This window comes from Mastigoproctus giganteus, chromosome 11, assembly GCF_048544385.1.
Source record: "Mastigoproctus giganteus isolate SK-2022 chromosome 11, ASM4854438v1, whole genome shotgun sequence".
NCBI classification, from domain to species: Eukaryota; Metazoa; Arthropoda; class Arachnida; order Uropygi; family Thelyphonidae; genus Mastigoproctus; species Mastigoproctus giganteus.
Genome location: NC_143585.1, coordinates 81,629,841 through 81,651,372, shown reverse-complemented (window position 1 = coordinate 81,651,372; position 21,532 = coordinate 81,629,841). Strand labels below are relative to the sequence as shown.

General features: G+C 36.0%; 1 protein-coding gene across 3 annotated transcripts in view; it reads right to left on the bottom strand.

Annotated features, from left to right (window-relative positions):
* The window catches only part of LOC150078191 (voltage-dependent calcium channel subunit alpha-2/delta-2-like), a 663,667-nt gene that overhangs the window by 134,118 nt on the left and 508,017 nt on the right, over positions 1-21,532 (bottom strand). For all 3 annotated transcript variants that reach the window (XM_090384688.1, XM_090384689.1, XM_090384690.1), the window contains one exon: positions 12,665-12,737. In XM_090384688.1, the coding sequence (XP_090240814.1) occupies positions 12,665-12,737 (73 nt within the window). The remainder of the gene's footprint in view (positions 1-12,664; positions 12,738-21,532) is intronic.

Here is a 21,532-nt window from a genome sequence, read left to right as displayed (position 1 = left end):
AAAATTGAAGTTGTGAACAGCAATGTGGAGCACCAAGAAGAACAAGAACTTCAACATCTATTGATAATGTACGATACTTCCACTAAAAATGACCCTGGCTACACAGATATAGACTTGAACCTCACTACAGAAGATGGTGCTCTAGATATCAACGACATTATTATTGATATTTTTCAATAAGTTCCTCATGAAGATGAAGAAATGGAAGGAGGTCATTTTGTCGAAGAACATATTAACGATGAACCACCGATGAAAATAGAAGAAGCGCTCATACAAATCAATCGTTTAAAAATGTTTTTCACCGCTGAAGAAGATATTGAAGGACTTTCGATGGTTTCTTCACTCCAAACAAATGTTGAAAACAAAATTATCAGCTGGAAGAAGGTGCAGAAGAAAATAAGTGATTACTGTATGTATTTTTCTTAAGATAAAGTCATAATATGCATAGCACAATTGTATATATTTTAATTTAATTTTACATTAAACGTTTAATGATTTTTCTTTCTTTCTTTTTTTTTTCTCCCTCAGACTTCTTGTTAGCGGACACTTCTCTCTAACAGACAGATTTTCGTTCCCCATGGCTGTCCGTTAAAGGGAAGTTTCACTGTATTTGTAGGAGGTGAGAGTTATGCCTGAAACCATCATATCTTAACTATTTTCCAGATTAGTACTAAATTCTTAAATTCTCGAATTTATGGATTTTCTTTGACTAAGAAAGAAAGAAGGTGACAGAAAGCAAAAAGGATTACTACATTTAATAATTTAATGGGAAACTGGAATGCACTTGTGGGAGACAAAAGAGAAGGAAATATCTTTGGAGATTTTGGGCTAGGAGCAAGAAATTTGAGGGGACAATGACTAATTGATTTCTGTAGTCAAGAAAGTTTGTAGTTGCCAACACTTGGTTTCAGCCGCCACTGTTACTGTTACTGTTTGGTTTTTAGGAGCATTAGCAACTAAGGCCATATTGCTCCGGGATATGCGGTGGTCATTCCCTGATCTTTAGCGTAAAAGAAAATGCTAAACATTTCTCTGTTCCATCTATCTTGTTCGCCAGGCAAGTTATGGAATGCACCTTATTGATGGTTACCCACTAGAAACAGATTCGCTGAATATTGCATCAAATTTCAATCGTAGAAAGTTTTTTGCTTCTTTATTCCTATTAAATTTGCGATCAAATGTTCTCCAAAAAGCAGCTTTACCAAATTTAGCTTTTATGTAATTTTGAAAATACAATAGATTTAATTGGGGGGAAAAATTGCAAGTAAATAAATAAAAAATTTCTTTCGTGAAAATTTTGAAACTTGCCTCGTTTAGACTCTTCATTCAGTGCTTGCAGGAGTGACGCATAGTATTGTGCCTTTGTTGTCTTCAATATTTTTATTTAAAATTGTCAGTGATATAAATTCCTACTAATTAATATTTATTACTCTTAATATGTCTAAGATGAAATCAAATGTATGGAATTATTTTGCTTGAAAAAGCAGGCACCTCCGTAGCCAGGTGGGAAGGAGCAGCAGTGCATAGCACATGCTTCTTGATTAGACCGGGGTTCGAGCCCGTCACCACCAAATACGGAGGATGATGAAAGGTCAGGGAATGACCACCGCATATCCCGGAGCAATATGGCCTTAGTTGCTAATACTCCTAAAAACCAAAATAACTAACTAGCTTGAAAAAGCAAAGATGAAGCACAATGTTCAAAATGTCAGAAGATAATGAAGTCGTCTGGAGGATCTACATCATCTTTGATGTTGCATTTAAAGAAAATGCATCAGATTGACATTAAACAAGATAACAGTGAACCTCCCGTAAAAATGGTAAGAACATTAGAAAACTTTATCGTTAAAAAATCTATGGAAGAAGAGATTTCAAAATTAGCTGCTTTAGATGGATTTTCTATTAATTCAGTTGCCAAGAGTGAGTTTATACAATCAAGCCTTCACCTTCAGAGAAATAAATACGATAAATTACCACCAGCCTCAGTGAATGGAATTAAAAATATGGTTCTGAATTATTATAAAACTAAGAAAGAAGAACTCATTCAGCATTTCAAAAATTCATTGGTTTTGGGTGCACGGTATTCATTGACTCTAGACGAATATACGTCTATACAAAATAAAAGGTATATGAATATAAATGTGCATTCAAAATACAATCATTGGTCGTTAGGTCTTATTGAGATTAATGGTTCACTTGATAGCACAAGAACTGAGCAAATTGTGAATGGACACTTTGAAGGAATTTGGTTTGAACTTGGATGAGGATATTGTTGCCTGCACCACCGATGGAGCAGCAATGATAATTAAGTTTGGCAAGCAAATTATGCCTAATCATCAACAATGTATAGTCCATTGTATACATCTGTCAGTTATAGATGTACTTTATGAAAAAGCAATCAATTATGGTGCCACAGTCTCTGAGTCTCCCAAAGACAATGAAGAAAATGAAAATAATGAAGAAAGTAGTGATGATGAAGAAGTTGAAGAAAGACAGCAAGGCATGCTTTATCAAACCAACTTTACTGATGAGCTCATTTATTTCTTCAATCCAATGGCCAATATTGCGCAAACTATTAACAAAGTCAGAAAAATTTGCAAGCTTTTTCGAAAATCGCCTACCAAAAATGACATATTACAAAATTTTGTTAAAGCAAAATTTAATGGGAAAGAATATAAACTTATATTAGATTGCAAGACTAGATGGGATAGCACATTCTATATGATTGAGAGATTTTTGAAATTGAAAAATTGCATTCCAAATGCTCTATGTGCAGTACTGTCAACTGAAGCTGTGTCTGACAATGACTGGAAAACACTTGAATTGCTATGTGAAACTTTGCGGCCGGTTGAAATGATTCTGAAGGCTATAACCTCAGAAGATACAGACTTACTTAAAGCAGAGTCTTCAATAGAATTTCTGCTTGCTAAGCCTTGATACAGCAGAAAACCCATTTGCTTTAAAGTTTCACCAAAGCCTTTTGCAGCGTTACAATGCAAGATGAAAGTGCCAAACTGTGGCTTTGCTGAGCTATCTACACAACCCCAAAAAGTTTAGGAAAGAAGATTCAGGTTCAAGAACTTTTGATTTTCCAAGTAAGCAAGTTTTGAAAAAGCATGCTGAAGAGATTTATCAGAGATTATTTGCAAAACATTCCAAAGGAGTCTTAGCGTTGAATGAAGAAACTGAAAATAAACGAACTGTTCTTTTAGAAGAAAACAAAGACTCTTCTAGTTCCGATGTTGGGGATATACTCATGCGAGAGTATGATAGTGTAATAAAAAGATTAACTGAAGAGCCTTCAAAATATCTGAGTGAATTGGAAATCAGCAAAGAATTTAAAATTTTGAAGGCAACTAGCAGTAGAAGTGAAAAGGTGGAGAAAGTTTATAGAGCACTGCTGACCATTAAACCAACAAGTGTCCAACACAATCTGAGAGAGTGTTTTCGATCACTGGTCTCTTTAACGCAAAAATAAGGTCAAGTCTATCAGGAAAAATGCTTAATATACTGTGTTTTTTAAAGGATCATTTTCAGAAAAAAGCTGAGCAATAAATAGTAAAGTAATTTCCCCAAGCTGTTTTTTTTCACATTATTTTTATTTATTTATTATTATAGGGCTTATTATTTTTTTGTTTACTATACGATAAGATAGTTTTTATTCAAAGGATTTGAATACAATTTGTTATTTTTTTGGAGCACTTTAATTTTTTTATTTTTTTTACTATAAGAGGTGATAGATTTTGTTTAAAAGATTTGATTACAATTTGTACAATCTACCCAAGATAAAATAAATACCTGTGTTATAAACTTTTAATTATTTTCCCTAAGTCTGAGAAAATCGGTTTTAAAACCGGTTTTAAGAGTAAACTTTGGTTAAACTCAGTTTTGAAATTTCTCGGTTTTATGTAAGCCCTAGTGGATGATGTTAAAGATATACCCTTGAAGATGACGGCTGTGACATTAACTTGTTTCTCTCAGGTGCATAACTGATTGAGCAGAAGTAAAACAGCAAACAATGTCCTTGGAAGATAAATATACCAATGGTATAGCGTACGATGAAACAAAATAAATTTCTCCATCCAAAAGTACTCTGTTTATTCTCTAAAGAGAATAAACAGAGAATTTTTGGATGGACTTCTATCAGAATAGATTACAAAGTAAATGTTATTCAATTTTATAACCAACAAATTTTTCATAAAATTGTGATGATAAAAAAATTGTCCCTGTTGAATTATCAAAAAATGTTGCCAACTATTTTCCATAAATAAATAAATAAATAGTGAGCCCTGGGTATCCGTCGTCAACTACTCAATCTTATTATTCTCATATCTGTCGGTGGTTCTCTTATTTGTCATTATGTAAACTTTGAATCGTTCAGTTATATTGAATTGTTGAGGAGGCTTCCATCCTGCAGTGGGTTGATAATGGCTGCAGTTTACCTTTTTTTTATGTAGCAGTTTTTTTTTATTGAGGGTTAACAGTGGCACGGGGAATATGAGTTAACCTATTGACATTAGGTTCCTAAGAAACATTCTAAATAAGTCCTGAAATTTTGAAAAGAATTAGCTGGAGAAATGTATTTTTTTTTGGAGCAGGGGAACTGGCGATTATGAAACTGGAATTGGATTTAAACTTCCTTGGCAGAGAATGGAAAAGATTATATGGACAGAAAAAAAAAAAATGAGTAATAACGTGGTTTTACAATGTGTAGGAGAAGAAAGAGAATTGCTAACAAGAATTATGGCCAAGATCATAGCATGTGGTTAAAATAACGAAACCAAGCTGAAAAAGTGCATGTGGAAGCCAAATAAAATGTGATGGTTAAGTAGGAAGTTGACGAATATTTCATAGCCAACCCGAAGAGACCAAAAAAAAGAAAATATTGCAATCTAAAAAGGGAATTTAGAATGGACCAAGACAAAGAAAGACAACTTACTGCGGTTCCAAGCAGGTATCGGGAAGATGGATGGAGGGGAGTAACCATCAAGTTGAGCTGCACTGGTGTACAAAAGAATTAGCAAATTAGTATTTATAACATGTTATATGTTGTTGTTATTTGGTTTTTAGGAGCATTAGCAACTAAGGCCATATTGCTCCAGAGATATGCGGTGGTCATTTCCTGACCTTTCCACATCCTCCATATTTGGTGGTCATGGGCTCAAACCCCGGTCTAATCAAGAAGCTTGTGCTACGCACTGCTGCTCCTGCCCACCTGGCTACGGAGGTGCCTATAACATGTTATAGCGACCCCAAGTGTTGTAGGGGAGAGGCTGTAAGTAGGTAAAAGTTAACTTTTACCTATTAATGTCTTTACTTTGTAATACTAATGTACCAACTTTGTAATAGTATTACAAAGTAGGTACATTTGTAATACTAATGACCTTCTTTATCTTGGTCCTTCATTCTAAATTCCTCTTCTTTAGATTGCAATATTTTCTTTTCTTTCCTTTTTTATTTTTTGGTTAGATAAAATTATAGGCTGAATTATAAAGCCAATTAGAAAAGAGTGACCTGTACAGTAAAAATGATAAAAAAATTAAAGTTACAAATAAATAAAAGTAATGGTAGCTAGCATCAGATAAGGGTATATAAATTTGGCAATATTCAAAAGGGGGTAGAGTAAATATGTAATAAAGTCTGAAGCAAAAGTGAATATTGATACATGATCAGGTATTTCATCAGGGGACTAAACCTGATCATGCATCAAGGACTGTGTTTCTATACTTGTCCATAAATGTGAAAGAGAAGAAATTTAATAATAAATTGAGCGGGATCGAAAGTATTATAACTCTCACAAAGTATGGACGAGGTAGTCCCAACACAGTGTATGTTGTATAAAATAATTAAGTTAAATTAAAATTAGTTGTATATTGTAAGTACAAACTCAGATTCAGGTAGCAAATACAAACAGAAGTTAGGTAGATATAATTTGTAGAATTTATAGATTGCAAATGGTATAAGGTTGGGGAGTGAATTGAGGATAAGAAAGGGATAAAAGTGTATCTGAATGAGATAAAGGTGAAAATAGGAGGAGATTAAAGATAGTAGGAATGTTTGTATCACCCTCGTATTGCACTAATAGCTTTATGAACGGGAAAAAATAGAGGTAGAAAGTATAAAGATAAAAGTTAAGAAAAGAAATTATAAGTACTGGGTAAGTTGGGGTTGTAAAGCCCATCCTTTTAGTAAGGACCCTAGTTATGTAAGTATTAGTATGAAAAAGAGATTACTACCAAATGCATGCATAGTGGAAATCGAAAATAATGCAGAAAATGGCCAAGATCTAAATACGGAAATGTAACAGGTTGCTAAAAAAGCATACAAATGATACCTGGAATATTCAAGCAGTGCGTGGTAGCGAAAATAAGCGGGAAATGACAGTGCGAACATATATGGTTGAGACAATACTGTAACTAAAGCAGCAGTATATATGGACAGTCCTTAGAGCTCATATTAATTTATAGTGAAGAAGCTGACTTGAAAGAGAGCTGCTAAAAATTGATAATTAGTGATCACTAAAGTCATTTTTGATAAGTAAGTATAAAGAGATATGCTAACAAAGCACTGACAAGGAGAAAGCATATCTATATAGGTAAACCTTGATGCAGATATGTATAATTGTTGTTGTTTGGAGCATTAGCAACTAAGGCCATATTTCTCCGGGATATGCGGTGGTCATTCCCTGACCGTTCCGCATCTTCCGTATTTGGTGGTGACGGGCTCGAACCCCGGTCTATATCAAGAAGCGTGTGCTACGCACTGCTGCTCCTTCCCACCTGGCTACGGAGGCGCAGATATGTATAATAAACAAATTTTGCAGACAGATAAATACATGGAAGACAGGAATGTAATACTCCAAAAATGAAAGTGTAAATAGCAATTTTAAAGGTACTGAGAACAGTATTTGAAAAAAACATTTAAAGAAGTAATAAAATGACTACGAAGTGTCCAAACGTAAAAGTTTTATATAAAATAAATGTGTGTCAAATGCATATATCCAAGCCCAAATCCATGTTAATAAAGCATCAAAAAAGAATAGAGTATGTATAAGCAATGCTTTGTAACATTACACATACATCAAAGTAATAGTCTGCAAACTTCACCGAGCAACATGAAATCCTTGGTTGGACAGAAATTACTTCAAATATCTAGCCTGAAAAAAACTAGCCTGAAAAGCCTGTCCAATTGGAGAAGTTACATTATACAGGGTGATTCACTACCAGTGCGACAAACTTGCAGGAGGTGTAGGGGGCACAAAGACGAATTGGAATCACATAGCATTGCAGGGTCCGAAATGCTTTCGTCATGCAGTAGACGATGTTGAATGGGAGGTCGCGTGAACAGCGATCCCGCTGGAAGTCAGCATTTGCGAACCGGTTCCCGAGGCAGTAGGATGGACAACTATTCAAACGTTGAACTGGCTGACATGCACCTCGCGTATGGAGCTGCGGACTGTAATGGGCATGCCGCTCTGCGCTTGTACCAGGAACGTTTCACGCACAGGCGTCACGCAAATGCTGATGAGACCAGCTTATTTTGGAAGTATATGCCAAGTCGAACATATATTTCAAAGGAAGAGAAACCGCCCCAGGTTTCAAAGCTGCAAAAGATAGGTTAACACTTTTGTTATGTGGCAATGAAGAGAGTGACTTTAAGTGTAAACCGTTGCTAATTTATATGTCAGAAAATCCTTGTGCTTTTAAAGGAAAATCAAAAAACTCCTTACCAGTTCATTGGAAATTGAGCAAAAAAGCCTGGATGACAAGCTAAAATCTTTGAGGATTTGTTTTTAAATTGCTTTTGCGTCAAAAAAAAAAGATATTGCCTGAAGAAGAAGAACATAGCATTCAAAATCTTGCTCATTCTTGACAATGTGCCCAGTCGTTCTGCACATTTGTCTGATGTGAAAGTTACCGAAATGTGAAAGTTACACCTTTCTTCCAGCAAATACAAGTTCGTTAATTCGGCCAATGGACCAAGGTGTTATAGCTTTCTTTAAACTTTACTACCTAAGAAGATCTTTATTACGATTGGTAGAAGCTACTAATGGAATAAGCAGTCTTTCAATTCGAGATTATTGGTGGGATTATAGCATTCTTGATGCTGTAAAAAATATTGAATTTGCGTGGGGTGAAGTTAAGAACTCAACAATGAATGCAGCGTGGAAAAAGCTTTGGCCACAAAGCTGCACTAAAGAAGCGGCTGGAGGAAGTCGAGACTGTGAGAATTGGCAAAATGATTAGCGGAGAGGGATTTGAAGAACTAGAATCAGTGGACGATATTTTTTCGCAATGTGAAGAAGATGACAAAAATGATAAAAATGAAGAAGATGCACACAAAAATTTAACCACGAAGAGACTAGCTGAGATTTTAAGACTTGCAAATCAGCTTAGCCAAGAAGCAGCTCTGGATATGGATAGTAATTTGGAGAGGAATTTAAATTTTCGCAGAACTTTATCATTAGCTCTAGTTCCTTATGAAGAAATTTATAGAGAAAAACAGCGTGCTTCTAAGCAAACAATTTTAATTATCTTTTTCAAAAGTGCTGGATACAGTTGCAAGTTTATCACAGGAAAACAGTGACGAAGAAGCAATGAATTTAGATTAAAAATCTAGAGGTAAGTATTAGCAAGATTAATTTTATGGACATGTTTCTAATCTTTTTCTTCTTTTATTCCAAATGAAGACAATTTTTTTCAATTTAATCTTTCTTGCACTTTTTTTTTTTTTTTTTTGTGTGTACAGGTAAGTTCCGGAAATGCTTGGTTTCCGAGTTTTGAAGGTCTGTATATGACACTTAACTGTTCACATCACCTTATAGTAATTGTTCAAAATGTCCACCTTCTGCCTGAATACAGGCCTCACAACGGCATCTCATGGACTCACGAAGATGATGCCAAATTCCTGACATGTTTCATATTGTCTCACAACCTGCCACAATTCGATTGCGGAGAGTTTACACATCAGCTACCAGAGTCAAATACACCAATGACTTTAAATGGCCCCACAAGAAGAAATCTAGTGGGTTTAAATCAGGTGAGCGTGGAGGCCAGGCAGTTGGTCCACTTCTATCTATACACTGACCAGGAAACCTTCAATTCAGGCTAGGTGGCTGAAATATGTGGGAGCACCATCGTGCATGAAGTGTGCTTGTTGACAAATGATCAGTGGCATGTCATCCAAGAAATCAGGCATGTTGTTTTCCAGAAAGTTTCTGTACGCCTGCCCTGTGAGTTTGTTTGGAAGTACATGGGGCCCAAATAACTTATCACCAAAAACACCCGCCCAGATATTGAGGCTGAACCGCTGTTGGTGATGTGATGGAAGAATTGCATGTGGGTTTTCCTCAGAGCACACGTGCTGATTGTGAAAGTTCTCGTGTGAACTGTGCTCCATCTGTGAATATCACTAAGGCAGGAAAGTGAGGAGTTGTACCACACTACTGCAAGAACCACTGGCAGAACATTACACGCGTAGGGTAATCTGCTGGTGACGAGGCCTGTACCCATTGCAGATGGTAAGGATACAGTTGGTGTTCGCCAACACTCTCCAAATAGTTGAATGTTGAACAGCCAGTTGCACTGCTATTCTGCGTGTGCTAATTCCAGGAGTGGCATGCACAACATCCAAAATCTTCTCCTCTACTTCAGGAGTCATAGATCTTGGTCGTCCTCTGTCAGCAGCACGAGGTGTAAAGGTCCCATGTTCACAAAGGCGACGACAGATACCTTCAAACACTTTCCTGTTTGGACATCTTCGTTCTGGGAACCTTTTGTGGTACAAACAACGAGCCTCCAGAGCATTGCCATCCGCCAAACCATACATAAAGTGCATATCTGCTTGCTCCTGATTTGAGTACATGGTCGGAATGGAAAACCACCAGATTCTGTCAGTACCTTGTAATGAAGGAAATCACCTGCAGGAGATAAGAGATTTCGTTTAATAACTCTGGAACCAAGCATTTCCGGAACTATGTTGATATAAAATATTTTTATTGTCTACATATGAGGAACTCATTCCTGAAGTTATGCCATGTATTTTTGAGACACCCTGTATATCTAATATTAAAAAAAATTGTTATATGATAGTTATTATAATAATACAATTATAAACAAAATTACAATTCATAGTACAAATTATATATACTCAGTGCTTTTTTTGTGACGGTACGCAACGGTATGGCGTACTGGCACCTTTATTAACAGTGATGTGTGACATTTGGATGCAATGCACTTCAAAATTTATAATATTCCGTAAATTTTTTCACATGTTTACCTACTATTCAAATAAGCTTAAAATGATTTAACTAAATTTGCATTTTTTACTGTCTATTGCTAAGATATTTTCTATATAAAACTGTATAACCATTTTTATAATTCTAACAATTCATAGTACAAATTATATATACTCAGTGCTTTTTTTGTGACGGTACGCAACGGTATGGCGTACCGGCACCTTTATTAACAGTGATGTGTGACATTTGGATGCAATGCACTTCAAAATTTATAATATTCCGTAAATTTTTTCACATGTTTACCTACTATTCAAATAAGCTTAAAATGATTTAACTAAATTTGCATTTTTTACTGTCTATTGCTAAGATATTTTCTATATAAAACTGTATAACCATTTTTATAATTCTAAATTAGTCAGTCGGACCTCTGTTTAATTATTTTGAATTCCCCTTGGAAGTTACATTTAAAATAGTTTCGGTTGAGGGAAGAAAATTTTCATACAGCAAACAGATTAGGAGAGAATTAACTTGGTATGGCTTGTTCGCATTTCTGGCTTTCAGGCAATTAGTGCTGCTGTGTGAATTAAGAGAGCTAAAGTGATTAGTATTGTATAACTTAGCGGTACCTGGTAAAACCTATCCGACCGCCTGTTCCACATACAGAGAAGTCGCGCTGGTCAAGAGTGAGCAGATCAAGGGGTATTCACAATGGGCTCTGGCCCACCTTCTACTGCAGTAGTGTCCAACCTTTTCCAGTACCGGGGCCATATTCAAAAAAATTCAAAGTTTCTTTAGTGTGTTACATTTTCGATATCTTATTGCATGTAAAAGTAAAATTGAAAATATTCAAAAATTTAATTAAGTACAATACACAATTACATTTACTGAACAAAACATTTAATGAGAAAAATTTTTTGATAATAAAATTTAAAATGCTGTTTTAGTTCACTTTCCTCGCGGGTTGGACACCTTTGTGAATCAACTGTAAGCGCCCTGTTCGAAAATTAGAAAAGTGATTTTCTTTTACCCCATAAATAATCATCTGTTATTTCGTGGAAGTGTGTTATCCACATTTTTCCGAAAATTTTCCCTGTCTCTGTTTACACTTTACTTTACCTGAATATCTGAATGATACCGATATTTTGGACAGTTTCAAAAAAAAAAAAAAAAAAAAAAAAAAAAAAGAAAGAAAGAAAGGAAAGAAAAGAAAAAAATTTAAATTTAAGAACTAGTGACAATACCAATGATGAGAGAAGGAAAACAAGGACGAGGACAGTTAAGGTATTAAATCTTCTAAACATGAATTGTTGGATTTGGTGAAAATGAAGTTAGAAAATTGTCAATTAGAATTAAATGCAATTCATGGATACGTAATTGATAGAAGGTTTACGAAGAATTGAAGCATATGATGAATGCTCTGAGTACAATACCAATTTCATTCAGTGAATGTTAATGAGAAGTTTCAGAAATAAATCTGATCAGCAACCAGTTGATGACAAAAACAGTTTCTTCACTACTGTTTCTTAAAATTGTGGGCCGTCTGTTGACCTGCTGCGATCCAGCAAAAATATGTCGATTCGTGGCTGCTTCGGAAACATCATTCAGCAACCGATACAAAGAGCAGGAAAATAAGTCAGCATAGGGTTGGATGAGAACTTAATAAAAATTTGGAATATTCTACAAAAACTTTATTATGAAATTATTTTTACTTATTTTACTAACATTTTACTTATTTTTTTATATACTTGAATAATAAATTTATGCTTAATAAACTGTGTTAATATACTTAATTTCTTGTTCTTATTCTAAAAAAAAAATTACTACTAAAGTAACAATATGGGGGGGGGGAGAATTAGAGTACTTTTCATATCCTTTTAATTTTCAATTTTTCCCGATAGCAAAGAATGAGTACAGGCACCTACTTTTGTGCACAACTTTTTATAATGAAAGAAATATATAAATTTAAAAAAAATAAAAAGTTTAAGTAACTTAAACCCAAATTACATGGCACCCCGGTTTAAAACCACTGAACTACTGTCTGAATACAGATGCACACAATGTTTTTTTTTACAGTGACTTACTAACACCCTATGATTATGCCAGTCGTTTCTGCCAAATTCTTCATTGCATCTAGTCATTTCCTATCAAATTTGAAAAACAATCACTGAATGTTACTATATGAGTGCATTCAATGCAAAATTTTTGTGCTCTATTTCTCTTCAGTTTTTCAAAGCATCCTTAGATGTCAGAGAGATGCATACAGTATTTTATCTTACTGCTGGAAAAAAAGTTTGTACAATGAGGGCATTAAAAAAATAAATAACAGCAGACATTTTTAAGATCTCCTAGTTTACATTTATTTATAATAAACACATATCATTAATGATAATAACATGTTTTTTTCCCCATAATAAAAATGCCTTTTACCTCACATACCCGATTTGCTGAACTGACTTTCTTTTCTTTAAGACAACGTCCATCATAATTCAGTTCCTCCACCCTATAAAAATATTGCATCAATGGATTTAAAAGATGCCTTGCAAAGAAAATAATAAATTAATTACAACAGTATCCTAAACTTAAGCATATGTGCGCGTACACACACACACACACACACACACACACACACACACGGCTAAATTTAAATTTAGGCCTCAAAGGCCTTTTACTTAAAATGGAAGTTTCTGTTCATTACCATCAACGAAGTCATGTATTTTCATTAAAATATTTAAATATAAATTTCTTTATTAAAATATTATTAAAATTTTCTTTTTCCTTTGTCTCCAGGAATTGTTGAAATTTCAAACTGCTCAAAGAACATCCCCATGTTTTAAGTTCCTATATAAAATTAGGCTACCATGTGAAATGAGTCTCAATGCACAGTAAATGTTTTCTAACCTAAGAACTGGAAAGAACTGCCTTAGCAACATCGATAGGTACTGAATCTACAGCATCCAAAGCATCAGCAACTTTTTTTTACAGAAAGTTTTTGGCATGTTCTCACCTTGTCAAAATAGTTTCTAGTGAAAGAGGAAGGCCAGATTTCATATTTCTGTAAATAGCTATGCATGTAGGGGCTTTTGCAAAGATATTTTTTTACACAAGAATTAACTTTATTAACTTTGCCAAAATTCTCACGAATTGCTACTGAAAGCTTATGTAAGCCATGGGCTAAGCACGTAATATGTATTAGGTTTGGACAGAAAATATGTAACACAGGAGCTATTTTTATCTTATACAGGGCAATATCACTAAAAAAATGCAGCTTTTTTTTTTACCATGGATTAAATCTTGTTCTGGGTATCAACTGCAAATATTCATTCAAAAAATATCTTGCATTTGTGGAGTGATTCGCACTTTCGAGAACCTTACAAGCAAGGAAATATGGATGAGAAGGTAATCCAAATAATTTCCCATATACAGCTGCAAGCATCTGCCACTTTGTCAGCAGACAACCAGATACACTTTCCAATATCTTGACAAATTTTGCAAATAACATCATCATAAATACCATTAAGAACATTCGAGACAAATCTATTTTCTCAAAGTAGATTTGTCTCGAATGTTTTGATTTATGCAATATTTTTTCAAAAATTGTTAGTTGAGCATTCTGTCTCTTGCCAAAGCTATTGGCCACAACTTCTCCCATCTGCTCCCACCTCTGACTGATGGTTCTATTTCCACCTCAGTTAAAGTCAACTTACTAGAATCCTACTTTACTTCTAACTCTTGTATTCATGATCTTGGTAAACTACCTCCTATCATTCCCAGTACATTCCACTCAATACCTTCTATGGTCCTCCATCAAAACGATGTCAGAAGAAATTTGAATAATGTTGATACCAAGAAAGCACCTGGTCCTTATGGTATTTCTCCAATCATTCGCAAAACTTATGCTCCTAAGCTTACTCTTGTTCTGTGTTGCCTTCTTACACTTTCTTATTCCACTGGTGTTTTTCCTTCTGGTTCCATTAACTGTCAATTCTTGAAACTTTCCACCTGATCAAAGATCGCCAATATGGATTCTGTCAGTGTCATTCTACTGGTGATATAATGACTTATGTTACTTTATCTATGGACAAATTCGATGGAAAAGTTTAGTGAAACTCATGCAGTTGTTCTTCACATTTCAAAGTTTTTTCATTGTGTTGAGTATAAATGTCTTCCATCTTATGGACTATCGACTGTTTTACTGTAATTGGGTATCTAGTTTCCTCTGACTGCTTGCTGCAGGTGATGGTAGAAGGTAACAACCTAGCTGAAGGGGATGGTATAGACCAATTGAATTTGTGAAGCGATCTAACATCTCAAGAATTTTATTGCACATGGTTAAAAAAGTTAATCAACACATATTGAAAAATGTTGTTTATAAATTTTAAAATTAAATACAATTCAAAATTCTTATTTTAAATTCATATGTATTTAAATTTTTAATTTATGTGAATTTGTGTCTTCACGTCATTTGCCAAGCTTTCAAATGTGTCTTCATGTCATCTGCCTTCATTTGTGTCTTCATGTCATCTGCCAAGCTTTCTTCTGTATGCAAGTCCGTAAGAGTAGAGAGAGTCTTCGTCTTTGTTTGTTTCAAATACGAAAAGGCCAATTCATATAGATATGCGGAACCAAAACAGAAATTTAAGTTTATTGCATTTTTCTCCATTTGAATACTTTTCTCGGCAAACATATTTCCAAAGGTCTTTTTCTGATTATCTGGCTTTTAGGAAGATATCGTTTTGCAATGTAATAATTTCATTTTCAAGTAATATTTTCTCCATGTAAAAAATCTCAACGATTTTTCCTGCAATTTGTTTCGTATCTAAGTCGACATTAAATGGATAAGAAATATATTGAACAATGCAGCTGCTGATAATGATTTTGCACATTTGCAAAATGATCGAATATTTTTTTCTTTGAGATCCATAGCCATTGCCAAAAATTGATATTTATATGCAGAAATACTACTAATCATGTCACTAATTCCAAATTCAGATCACTTATTTAACTGGTAAAATCTGCCAAAAAAGCCAGATCACACAACCACTCCGTATCTTGTAGCTGCTGATAATCATCTCCTCCCTTTTCATCAACAATTTTTTTTAATTTCATTCATCAAATTTCAAAATCTCTGCAGAAACTTACTCCGATATCCTGGAAAAGGCCTCTGAGATTGGGCAAATTCATATCTTAGCAATAAATAAACTCATACACCAACCATAAGAATAAGTATTTTACTGTAACTGAAAATTTACAAATTAAAATAAAATAAATAAAATTACTACACTGTATTTACAAAAACTAATATTATAATAAATTAAATTATGTACATTGTGAAAACATTAAAACTGTAATAAAATCCTTGCAATAAAATATACTAAAATAAACCAGATTAAAAGCAATAAAAACCTGGAGCTTTTGGAAGCATCGGCTTCCTTCCTCAGCAGTAACAAAACTTCCTGCAACACTTCCTTATATAACAGGCTCACGGTACTTATACACGTGGTTCAGTCGGCGCATGGTCTGAACTGGAAGCGGAAACAGCTTGGGAGCGTGTGAAGCAAAACCGTTCATCCGTACTTAGGACGGATGTTGTTGTTGGATGAACAGATTTGTAAGCTCTCGAGCCATTTATGGTCCCAGAACCCATGCACTTGATCCACAATAACCGCATCCTCTGGGGAGATTTGATGCTCGACCACAGCAGACTTGTTGTAATCAGCGGTTTTTATAGCATTTGCATGCTCTCCCAGATGATCCTTGAGCTGTCGTTTTGTTTTGCCCACATAACATTCCCCACAATCCAGGCATTTTATCTTGTACACCACTCCACTACTCAGGTCCTTTGCTATTGGGTCTTTTACTTGGGACACAACTGTGTGCAAACTCCGCCCGGGAAGCTGCACACGGCGTGTTTTATAACCACGCAAAATTCTCGCTAGATGCTCAGTAATGCCCGGATAGTAAGGAATGTATGCGGTAGCCACAGGAACAAACGGTTCCTGACGGTTGGACTCTGCTCCTCTACTAAATCTGTCTATGATCCTCTGGGGGGGCATCCACATTTTCTAAGGTCTGCTGTGACTCGTCTAATTTCACATTCTTTGTCCTCAGAGGTAGTACAGTGTGACCCTGCTCTATCTAGTAGAGCTTTTACCACGCTATTCTTATGTTGTCTAGCTTGTGCTGAACTATAATGGGTGTACTGGCCTCTGCACATAGGTTTTAAGCCTAGGGCCTATCCTAGAGACCAGTACATCCAAGAATGAAAGGATACCTCCTGTCTCCACCTCTGAGGTAAATTGTATAAATTGGGAGAAGCTATTAAGCCAATGGAGTGCATCATCCTCTCTCATCCATCGTATCATTTATAGGAAGCCCCACATATGCTTTGTCGGGGTACTTGGCTAAACTGATTTCGCCTATAGTGAGTCAGTCCAACTATGTCATAAAAGACAGCAAAGAATTTGTGGGTTTTGTGAAATATTTGATTGTAAATGAAAATGAGAGCATGATTCCTTTTGATGTTGTGTCACTATTCCCATGCATTCCAATTAAACATGGAATATTTAACATGGTTGGTAGAACAGACTGTGATCCCTTGTGGTGGAGGTTGATAGCCTAAATAAGTTTAAGGCTCAGCTGGACAGGTATTTTGAACGAACAGAGGGGTGAAGTGGAAGTGGGTTTTTTTTTGGCTGATGCTGCATAAGCTTGCTTTCTTGCATCAAATGCCTCTGCTAATGCTAATATATTGTGTTATAAAAGCATTGAGTAATGATGTCTCTTTGGGTAATAGATCACTTTTAAATGTAGAGGATATTTGTTCTGGTGTGGAACTTTGCCAGCGCCACTATGGTGTACCAAGGTGTTATGTACAAACAGGTTCACGGTACAGCCATGGGATCTCCTATTAGCACCATCGTGGCCAATTTGGCCATGGAGGAGTTAGAGGGCAGGGTTTTTGATGGATGTCAAAAAGAAATGGAAGAGGTACGTTGATGATACCTTTACCGTGGTCGAGAAGAAGAGAGAGAGAGAGAGAGAGGATGATGCACTCCATTGGCTTAATAGCTTCTCCCAATTTATACAATTTACCTCATGGAGACAGGAGGTACCCTTCCATTCTTGGATGTACTGGTCTTTAGGATAGGCCCTAGGCTTAAAACTTCAGTGTATAAAAAACCTATGTGCAGAGGCCAGTACACCCATTATAGTTCAGCACAAGCTGGACAACATAAGAATAGTGTGGTAAAAGCTCTACTAGACTTGTTGTTATTTGGTTATTTGGTTTTTTTTTTTAGGAGCATTAGCAACTAAGGCCATATTGCTCCGGGATATGCAGTGGTCATTCCCTGACCTTTCTGCACCCTCCGCATTTGGTGGTGACGGGCTCGAACCCCGGTCTAATCAAGAAGCTCTACTAGACAGAGCAGGGTCACACTGTACTACCTCTGAGGACAAAGAATGTGAAATTAGACGAGTCACAGCACACCTTAGAAAATGCGGATACCCCCAGAGGATCATAGACCAACCATCAGGAACCATTTGTTCCTGTGGCTACCGCATACATTCCTTACTATCCGGGTGTTACTGAGCATCTAGCGAGAATTTTGCGTGGTTATAAAACACGCTGTGTGCAGCTTCCCGGGCGGAGGTTGCACACAGTTGTGTCCCAAGTAAAAGACCCAATAGCAAAGGACCTGAGTAGTGGAGTGGTATACAGGATAAAATGCCCGGATTGTGGGGAATGTTATGTGGGCGAGACAAAACGATGGCTCAAGGATCGTCTGGGGGAGCATGCAAATGCTATAAAAACCGCTGATTACAAGTCTGCTGTGGCCGAGCATTTTTGGGAGAGGCAGCATCAAATCTCCCCACAGGATGCGGTTATTGTGGATCGAGCACATGGGTTCTGGGACCATAAATGGCTCGAGAGCTTATGAATCTGTTCATCCAACAACAATATCATGAATAGGGACAGAGGTATGCATACCTCTGTTTGAAACCACTGTCCTAAGTACGGATGAACAGTTTTGCTTGACATGCTCCCGAGCTGTTTCCGCTTCCAGTTCTGTGAGCCTGTTATATAAGGAAGTGTTGCAGGAAGTTTTGTTGCTGACGAAGGAAGCTGATGCTTCCGAAAGCTCCAGGTTTTTATCCCTTTTAATCCAGTTTATTTTAGTATATTTTATTGCAAGGATTTTATTGCAGTTTTAATGTTTTCACAATGTACATAAATTTAATTTATTATAATATTAGTTTTTGTAAATACATAATGTTGTAATTTTATTTATTTTATTTTAATTTGTAAATTTTCAGTTACAGTAAAATACTTATTCTTATGGTTGGTGTACGAGTTTATTTATTGCTAAGATAACTTACTCCGACTCAGCCACTTCACATCTGTGCGTAACATCAGATCTGGTTCATTTTCATCAAGGTGTATTTTGAAATGTCTCGTTTGATGAGGTTGTCCTTTGATGGAATTCACGATTTTGAAAGCTATGTCCATAACACTTTTTAGTATTTAATCTTTCACTGGCTAACACTTGTTGGTGGATGATACAATGGTAACTCAAAAAATCTGGGAATTCATCATCTTGGCACTATGCGATGAATCCGTTAAGATGGCCCGTCATTGTTTTAGCTCCATCTGTTGTTATTGATATGAGCTTAAATGGTGGTAATTTATTTTTTTTTTCAATAAAATTTTTGAATGCATTAAATATATCAAGACCTCTAGTTCTTTCTTTTAATGAAACCATACCCAGCAGTTCTTTTCTAGTGGCAGAATCATCGAAAATCATACAAAGAAAAACAAGCAACTGAGCTGTATCACTGACATCTGTAGATTCATCCAGTTGTAAAGAAAAGGAGACACAATTAGCAATATGAGCATGCAACTGGTATTTACCATGGAGTGCCTTTCTAAATTTCCTATTTTGGGTATGCAATTGTTCGCTCACATTTTTACTAATTTTTTTTGATGCATCGCATCACAGTATTTCGAGATAATTGCAGATCTTGAAGAGCACTTTTAATTTCATTTTTGTTCTTAACATTTTCAAAAAGAGAATCTGTTATTCTTAAAAATGCGTCTTTGATGAATTGACCATCAGAAATGGTTTGCATTTTTTTGCAAGAAGATGACTTACTTTAAATGATGCTGCAGTTACCACTTTAGATTGTAAATTAGGTGTCATGAAGAAATTTTGTTGTGCGAATCTGAATTTAAGTTCTTTTAATTTACTTTTTTCTAAGGTCACTATTAGGCAGAAAATCTGATTGGTATTTACCATGGAGTTTTGAAGTGCCATTCTAAATTTCCTATTTTGGGTATAGCCACGGAAGCAATGCAAATGAAACTAACATTTTTCTTTTATCATTACAAAAAAGTACTCTAGTTCAAACACTTCATGAAAATGATACGTTTTACTCTTTTTTTCATAGTATTCATTTTAAATCAAAGGGTATTAAATTAAAGTATTAGTACTGCCCAGTTATTAATATTAAGTAAGCTAAATAAGAATTCGACATTATGCTCTCCACAATGTAACTGCGTGAATTTTAACAAGAGGCCCTAGCTGGCTGCGCCCAACAGGAGTAGTCACGTTTAACGGATTTGTAATAAGTGTATGCTGTGGGGCACATAATAATAATATTTAGATTTTGACTAATATATTTTTTATATATATTTAAAATTTGTTGTGATTGACCAAAATTAAAGCCGCAATCGACTTGTTGGCCACCTCTGGTATAGACTGCTCTGTCTTCTAATTTCTCCACTAATACTGGTTTTCCCCAAAGTTCAGTTCTTTCTCCCACTCTTTCCCTCTTGTATATTAATGATCTTCTTCCACTGACTGGAAATTCTATCCACAGTTCTAATGACAGCACATTGCATTCCACCTTAAAATTTGAGAAAACTTGTCCTGTCTAAACAGCTTCGACTGTTTGAATATCCACTATCAATTCTTTAAATGCTGATCTCAATGCAATTCTCCAGTGGGACAAAGATAACTTAGTTAATCCTTCTAAGACTCAGCATTAGCATTAGCATTAGTAGAGGCATTTGATGCAAGAAAGCAAGCTTATGCAGCATCAGCCAAAAAAAAAAAAAAAAAAAAAAACCCACTTCCACTTCACCCCTCTGTTCGTTCAAAATACCTGTCCAGCTGAGCCTTAAACTTATTTAGGCTATCAACCTCCACCACAAGGGATGGAAGTCTGTTCCACCAACCAACCACCTGCTGGCTAAAGGCAAATTTCCGCACGTCTATCCTACATCTGTCTTTCCTCAATCTGAATTTATGCCCTCTCAGGTGATTTTTCTGAGCTAGAGGAAGAATCCCATCAGCATTGAGCATGCTTAAACCATTCAAGGCTTTATACACCTCTATCAGATCACCTCACTGGTGCCTAGTCTCCAGACACTGTAATTTGCAAAACTTAAGCCTTTCTTCGTAAGCGCACCCCTTCGTTCCATTCACTAATCTTGTTGCCCTTCTCTGTACTCGTTCCAGCAGCTCTACATCCTTCTTGAAATGAGGCCTCCAGACCTGTATACAGTACTCTAGGTGTGTCCTGACCATTGCCTTATACAATGGAATAATCACCTCCTTATCCCTGCTGGAAAAATTCCTGTATATCATTGACAATACTCCATGAGCTACTCTTGCAGCTCGTCTGCACTGCTCAGAGAACTTCATATCTGCCTGTACAACCACCCCCAAGTCCCTTTCATTCTCTACCACTGTCAGTGTAGTACCACAGAGTTGATACGTTGCTCTGGGGTTGCTGTTTCCCATGTGTAGTACTTTACATTTGTCAATGTTAAACTTCATTTGCCACCTCTCAGCCCATCTGCTCAACCTTTCCCGATCCTGTTGCAGCAGCATAGTGTCAGTAGTGTCCTTGACAACCCTGCCAGCCTTTGTATCGTCTGCAAACTTGGACATTAAGCTTGATATACCATCATAATATCATTTATAAATACAGAAAACAATAATGGACCCAACACTGAGCCCTGAGGGACTCCACTAATAACATTAGTCCACGATGAGCAGTGTCCATTGATTACCACTCTCTGTCTTCTCCCCCTCAACCACCCCTTTATCCATAGCAGCAATTTGCCTCCAATGTCACACTGCTCCAATTTGTGTAGCAGTCTTCCATGTGCAACAGTATCAAAAGCCTTTCTAAGATCCAAGTATATAATATCAAAGTTATTCCCTGCATCCAATTCTTTTGTGACTGCATCATAGTATCCAATCAAGTTGGTCAGGCAAGACTTCCCCT